Below are 7,276 nucleotides of genomic sequence, written 5' to 3' on the forward strand. Positions count from 1 at the left end.
GAGGACAATTCTTTTGAGATCAACTCCTTCACATAAATAACCCATTAGGACACAATTTCTAGGTATTGATTTTGCAGCGTCAGAGACAAAGAGAGAGAAGGTTTGAAGGTTTGAAGGTTTTTAATTATGACCTTAGGGTAAAACCCCATCTGGCCTATCAAAGATATAAAAATTTTTACAATGAGCTTGTTGAAATACAAAATGGCTCTCTCGCCATGCAATACAGTCACTATATTTGAAATTAATCTAGATCAGTACAAGTTAGGCAAATCAAACAAAGGTGAAATCAAAAATCAAAAAAAGAAAAAGAAGATATAATAGGCCAAACTGTAAGAATTCACTAGATTTCAATCGATTTCACTAAAGCAGCTCACAGGTACCAACCCGGAACCGCCGAGGGAAGAGTAGGGAAGGCAGGAGACGGAGGAAATGGAAAAATATAAATAATATCATGTACATTTCAAGTTCGCCACGGGAGAGGATACATAGTGAGGGGAGGGTAAAATAGGATGACTATTGATCAGTAGGCAGGCCCTCCTCCACGACTCTGGACTCCAAGTCATTTTTATCAAGCTCCATCAATTTATTAAAGAGCAGGGTCCTGAAGACGGCAAGCGACAAATCAAAAGAAAAGGGGGATAGCGAATTCATCAGGTAAGACGCCTGAACATGAAATGAATCCCTAAATGCCTGAGTGCGCTGGTTTGGAATTTGCAAGGGGGGCACAACTCGACGGGTAGGCACTCTAGCCAGCGGACGATCAGCTGTTAGCAAAAAAAGTGAGAACAAGTAATCAGGGCATTGATGCTTGATAGTTTTGAACGCAAGTAATCCATTAAAAAGTTTACGTCTTCTAGCTACCGATAGCCATTGAAGTTTGAGCCTATGAGGGGTGACGTGCGCTTTTCTAGGGAGACCACCAACAACAAAACGTACACAGGCGTTGAGCACTCTCTGGAGTTTTGAGTTCCTAGTTGTGTCCAAAACCGTGTACACCGCACAGGCATAATCAAGGTGAGAAAACACCAGACTTTCAACTAACAACTTCCGAGCTGGAAGGGTCAACGCGTGCTCATAGAACTGAAGGGACCTAAGGGTAAAGTGAACACGTTGTACAACTCCATTCACGTGAGCGGTCCAGTTCAGTGTAGGGGAGATGAGCATCCAAAGATTCTTAGCACTATCAGAAAACGGGACAAATGAGGAGCCAATTCTCACCTGTGGGAGGTTAACCAAGTCAAATCGCGACGTATAAACCTGGCTACCCAGCAGCATCACCTTAGTTTTGCCAGTGTTTAAGGCAAGGCCATTTTCCGCCACCCAGTTGACAATCGCTGCCACGTTCTCTGACAGCAGCGCCAAAACCCTCTCTAGGTCAGCCGGGAGACAGTGCAAGTAAATCTGGGTGTCGTCCACGTAAATCATGTGAGAGCAGTGTGAGAGCACTCTTGGAAGGTCATTAATGAAGAGAGAGAATAGCAGCGATCCCAACACGCTGCCCTGCGGAACACCAGTCTCAACCGGTCTAAATCCGGAGAGAGCACGACCCTCGGCACCCACCGCCTGAACTCGGCATGACAAATAAGATTTAATAAGCGCAATCGCCAAATCGTCGAAGCCCATTCTATGAAGCTTTTGCAGCAACTTGTCATGCGGTACGAGTTCAAAGGCCTTCGAGAAATCGAACAGGACTAACAAAGTCACCTTGCGTTGATCAATAGCTATTTTAATGTCATCCGTGACCCTGAGCAAAGCCGTTTGTGTACTGTGACCACTCTTAAACCCAGCTTATTGGGGGTCCAAAAGCTCATGACTGTGCAGGTAATGGACAATCTTTTGGTGGAGGATCCGTTCAAAAACTTTTGATAACGCTGAAAGAAGGGCTGTCGGCCTGGTATCCACCAGCGAAAGAGGAGCTTTAACCTTGGCTAACGGTGACAGCAATGCGCGTCTCCAGGGCAACGGGAAATGGCCAGAATCAATGCACGCATTGAAGAATTTAGCAAGAGTAACCGAGAGCACAGGAGCAGCAAGCTTAACCATCCTAGGTGACAAACCGTACAGATCGAGAGCCGAAGATGAAGAGCGCAACAGCGCAGTACGCACCTTAAGAGCAGTCGAATGCCTGAATGAAAAAGTATTCCCTGGAAGCTGGGGCACCGGAAGAAGAGACAGCGGTGTGATGAACCTATCCGACTCAGGAGTGATGATCGCTCTGGAGCAAGCAGCGTAAGCATCGTTAAGCTCATCTGGATTGAACAGGTCAAGTAGGAACGGTAGATGCTGAGACGAGAGGCCAAGTCCACGAAATGCACGCCACTTTGCCCTCACGTCCGGTACCCGATCAGTTACCAGCGCAATGTGCTTATTCTTGGCTGTGAAAATTGTATTGGACGCTTGGGCACGCAACCTCCTAAATTCCGCCACATCTTCAAGGCGCCCCATCCGGCAAACTCTTCTGTAAGTTCGGTCGGGATCGCGGAACAGGTGCCTAATTTCACTCGTCATCCAAGGCTTCCTTTTCGTAGAGAGGCGCATCTCAACGATCGGAGAGACCTCGTCGAAGACACTGAGTATTTGCGAGGAAAGCCGCGAGGCAGAAGTGTCAATGTCATCCGATTGCCATTCTCCACCATCCACGGAACCAAGATCACCAAGCGAACGTTCGAGAGCACCACACAGCACAGATGGGTCAATGCGACTCAGGTCCCTGATTTTAATTGTCTTTGTAGCCCTTGTACCGCCAACTTTGAGCACCAGTTTAATCCAATCGTGACTGGTAAAGAATGGCGAAATGGACTTGTCGTACGAGACTATGCTTGAAGAACAAGTAACTGCGAATATGTCAAGCCATGTGTGGGACGGTGGGTCTCTCCAGAGAACATGGTGTGTGGGCGCCAAAGGTACAAGGCACAGTGAGAGCTCAGATAGTCTGTCTTGAAAGAATTTGGACACGTCAGTAACAGTGCAGAAGTCGATGTTGAAATCTCCGGTTATGATCACCTGGTCAATAAATGGGTCATGCTCAGGAAGAGTATCGAAAAAAAGCAGCGGAAAAGAGACTGTAGGTCTGCGGTAGACTATAGAAAGAAGTAAAGAATAATTCTGTATCTGAAGCGAGAGCAAAATAAATTCTGGGAGAGAGAAGGAAAGAGAGAGTAGAGTAGAGTGGATTTATTAGGCTTAGGACCAAAGGTCCATAGTAGAAAGAGAGAGAGAAAGAGCGCTACTGTACTAGTTAGTACATAAAACGGTGACGATGTTGGTAGCAGATGAACACGTGATATTGAATTCTTAGAATGTCATGACTACCACTAAAACCGTTCCAATTCTTAAATTCCTATTTTTCTTCACTATCAAAGACTAATTATTCTATAAATAAGTGGTAAACGAAAGGGAAATCCATTTATAGACGAAAATACAGTCTTACTAGAATGATTTATGGTCATACAATGAATAGTTTGCGGTTATTAGCTATCTGACAAACTGTGACTGTTCATTTATAAGGGAACAATAATTGGGAACTAAAATATCTTTTTTTTTTTTTTTAGTTAAAGACAAAAAGTTTTACACAGTTAATCATATTTAACAGAATAGTAGGGGCGTAGGGGGGATCAGTTAAAAAGGCAGACATTTCTTTGAAAAACTAGCTGACAATAAATACATCCCGTACATACAGATTATTTCTAAGTTAAAGAAACTTTAAAAAAAAACTTTTTTAAGCACGTATGAGGAATTCAACTTGATTAGTTTATCAATGAATATAAATTAGGCTTTGTTGTTGCTGATTTATGTAAAAAATAGGTTTAAAATACATAAAAAGTAAAAACAATAGAAAAAAAAAAGAGTGTCAATAAGTTGTCATAGTAATGAGATTCGATCAAGAAAAGTAAAAAGGTGACTTGTTTCGATCGAACATCTGCGTTTGAACACTCCGTTCTACCACTCCGTAGACTTCCTATTTTATGAATCACTAAGGTGATTGGTGAGGGAGACAAAAAAGCCCCTGACCAGCCCTTATTTGACTGATCGTGATTTGATCTCCGCAACGACTTATCTGGACGTGTGAGAAGTCATTTCCTTATTTTGATTCGTACTTATAATGTAAAAAGTGAAAATACACAATTGTAAAAATAACAGAGAAAGAAAAAACTAAATTTGTAACACAGATTCTATTGTAAAGAATCACATCCAGTTTTCAGCCAATGTAGCAATGTCAGTGCTTTATTAAGACTATGATCAAACTTCATGTCATAAGATGGAGAGAGAGAGAGAGAGAGAGAGAGAGAGAGAGAGAGAAAGAAAGAGAAGAGAAATTTCCAGATATGCTTTACAATGTTCCGATGCTTTGTCAGCCAAGTTAGCTTGAATGGAAGAAAAAAGTAATCCAGATCGAGATTAAAAAGGGGAGGGGCTTCGATGGCAATAGCCTAGGGCTGAGCAGAGAGAAAAGAGAAGAGGACCAAAGTAACCGGCGCAGCTGCTCGGTTCGGTGTTCCATTCAGCCGACAAGGGTTAAATTAGCTCCCACTTGTCCTCCTTCTCTTTCCCCTCTTCACTGTTGTAGAAGCTGTTACATCCACTGGAGAATGTGTCTCGAGCTGATCCTTTTTCTTGTAGAGGAGAAGAGGAAAGAAGAGGCACTTTGTCGCGACATTTTCCAGGGGACGAGAAGTCACAGGACACACTTTATACTCGCTTGACTTGGATGTTCTCCACACACCGGTGGCTATATACACTTCTAGCGCCACTTCAATTACTTAAAACGACGTTTTCCTATAGGTCAGTTTTTACTCTATTTTCCGCCCATCGAGCGCTATTGTGTTCACGGTGGCTGTAGATAAACCGAGTGGCTTACACATCTCGTTGCTGTAATCAAGTCTGGAGTGATCTATTGCACTTCCTTGCTTGACCCACGCCCCTATGGTAGCTGGCTCTTTCGACGCTCATGTCCGTATAAATAATGTTGAACCTCTTAAGAGCCCACCTCATAAATTCACAGCAACGCGGAGACAATTACTTCGTAAACGGATATCTCGTGTCTGAAGCATCAACGTAGAAATCAACCATAAAAAATTCTCACGTATTTTTGGTTGCACAAACGTAAGCGACTAAGTGCCTTGAATTACACCGAAGATCAACAACGCAGGTCGTATATTCCTTTCTCCATCCCTTAGCTTTGCATCGGTAAATCACCGTGAACAAATCACACCACTCGATCACGAGAGATATATCTTCCACGCTCCCTACCTACGACGACTCTGTCTTCTATTTTTTGACTGTATGATGGTGTATGTAATGTAGTAGAGTTACTACGTGCACAAGCCAACGATAAGGGACCAAGCCCGATTAATTATGAGTAATTTTTATCCGTTCACTTTTTTTTAGGCACTCGAAATCAACATATTTTTTGTATTACACTTCTGATCAAATCTAAGGTACCTGTGAGGAATAATCAATAAAAAAAATTTTCTTCCTGCTTTGCATAAGCCGATATTTAATAAAATTACTGAAAAAAATTTGTAACCTTTATTTTATTGTACAATAAAAAAAGTCTTCAACGAATAATCGACTACAATGTACCCTTCGATTAACTTTTCACTGTACGTATTTCCTTCATCATACATCTAGTCATGAAAATACAAATTCTCGATTAGCATCCATAATTTGTTTGGAACAAATAGTACTTGCACATAATATACATATATATATATTATATACATCATTTAAAAAATAAATTTTTTCAACCTGAAGTGGCTAAAACTTTTAATTACTAATAATACTCTCATAAGCTTTGTAGTGATTTAGTACAGTTACGCAGTATACATACATAGAACGATAGAACGGTGAAGTAATACTGTAGCGTAGCTGTAGAAAATAATAAATGACGATGCATCAATCAAGCTCGTTCGAGCTTGAGGGAACGTTTTTCCGTTAAAACAGTACCTACAGCGTGACCTACACCCGATATCTTGCATCAATTTTGTTTCCATGGAATGGACACAACTGAGGTCTCCATAACTCTTCTTCTCTTCCTTTCGTCCTCTCCTTTTACATCCCTTTTGTTTCCGTCCCACTTTCTTTCTGCTCAGGATATCTCGTTGATATTGATTAGGAAGCTTTACTGTTGAACAAAATTAATGTTATTCAAAATTTCAATGTAATAAAGATAAAGAGTATTAATGAAGGCCATCAATATACTTGATCCAATTTGATCTCGTTTCTAATGTCCAATCATATGATGTTACAAGAATTGTACGTTGCCACTTTTTGAGTATATAACGAAAAATTTATAAACGGTATTTATAAATACATGAAAAAAAAAAAAATTTTGATGAATTAATCAAACGTGGAAAAAATCTAATTGATATAACGATAGGAATACATTTGCATCTGATTTATGGAGACTAATTAAAAACAAGATAGTAAAACATCAACAAATACAAAGAAAACAATTTTTGATAATTTTTTGTTTTTACGAAAAAAAGTTGATAAATCCGTTTGTCAGTTCATTACATTATTTAATCATCTACAATTAAACTTATGTTTGTGAAATTCTTCGTGACTTTACCACACAAAAATCTGTTTTTACGTTGTCTAGTTTATTTCAAGTAAGATTGTGCATTAGCTTTCTTTTTATTTAATTTTTTTTTTTTTTGAGACAAAACCAATTTTGTCATATTGTGTAAGATTATTGACAATAAATAACTCTATTTAAACAATATTTTCTAGCATGGTATGATAAATACAACCGCAACCGATCATATAAGAAAATATTTTCAATGCATGAAATACGTATAACAGTTACACTTGTCAGATCTCCCGTGGTTTAGTCTGTCAGACTTGTTCGTGCAAATCTCAATAAAATACAACGATTGCAGAAGCCACTCGTGTATAAATTTCCACGCTTATCTCTTGACACAATTTTTATCGAGCTATTTGCTAACCAAGGCTGCAACAAGCAACTACATTTATTGTCCTTACAATCTTATCCCTCTGGACTATTAAAGCTTCATTATCCAGCCGAGAGGATCCTTGTATTTGCACCCGCCTTAGCCCCCTTACGTACATATTATTTCTTTCTATTACATTCTCTTTTTTTCTATATTTTTCTTTACCTTTTAATTATTTAAAAGTAAAACTTTGGTGGAAATCTATTTATTTGAACGTTTTCTTAATTTCAGACATAGTACTGGTTGCTAAAATAGCAAAAATGAAGGACATTTCACCTAAACTTAGAAAATGAATTGGTTTTCACGATTTTCGGGGATCGTTC

General features: G+C 39.8%; 1 protein-coding gene across 1 annotated transcript; it reads right to left on the bottom strand.

Moving 5' to 3' along the window:
• Positions 1 to 513: 513 nt before the first annotated feature.
• LOC149373145 (uncharacterized) lies at positions 514 to 4,950 on the bottom strand. The gene is made up of 3 exons (XM_089597951.1): positions 4,909 to 4,950; positions 1,861 to 3,003; positions 514 to 1,776 (listed from the first exon to the last, which is right to left on the bottom strand). The coding sequence occupies exons 1-3, from the start codon at positions 4,948 to 4,950 to the stop codon at positions 514 to 516; spliced, it is 2,448 nt and encodes an 815-aa protein (XP_089454077.1).
• Positions 4,951 to 7,276: the final 2,326 nt, after the last annotated feature.

The sequence above is a fragment of the Copidosoma floridanum genome, unplaced genomic scaffold (assembly GCF_036245765.1).
Source record: "Copidosoma floridanum isolate Cflo_tuat_1 unplaced genomic scaffold, Cflo_Japanese_pri ptg000040l, whole genome shotgun sequence".
Taxonomy (NCBI): Eukaryota; Metazoa; Arthropoda; class Insecta; order Hymenoptera; family Encyrtidae; genus Copidosoma; species Copidosoma floridanum.

What these genes read in the sequence shown, in the direction of transcription:
- LOC149373145 (XM_089597951.1), bottom strand. Translation starts at nt 4,950, where the DNA reads ATGAGCGTCGAAAGAGCCAGCTACCATAGGGGCGTGGGTCAA. An exon ending in ACCATAGGGGCGTGGGTCAA is followed by an intron (nt 3,004 to 4,908) that starts GCAAGGAAGTGC and finishes TTTATTGACCAG; the next exon opens with GTGATCATAACCGGAGATTT. An exon ending in TTCTTTCAGCGTTATCAAAA is followed by an intron (nt 1,777 to 1,860) that starts GTTTTTGAACGG and finishes GCTGGGTTTAAG; the next exon opens with AGTGGTCACAGTACACAAAC.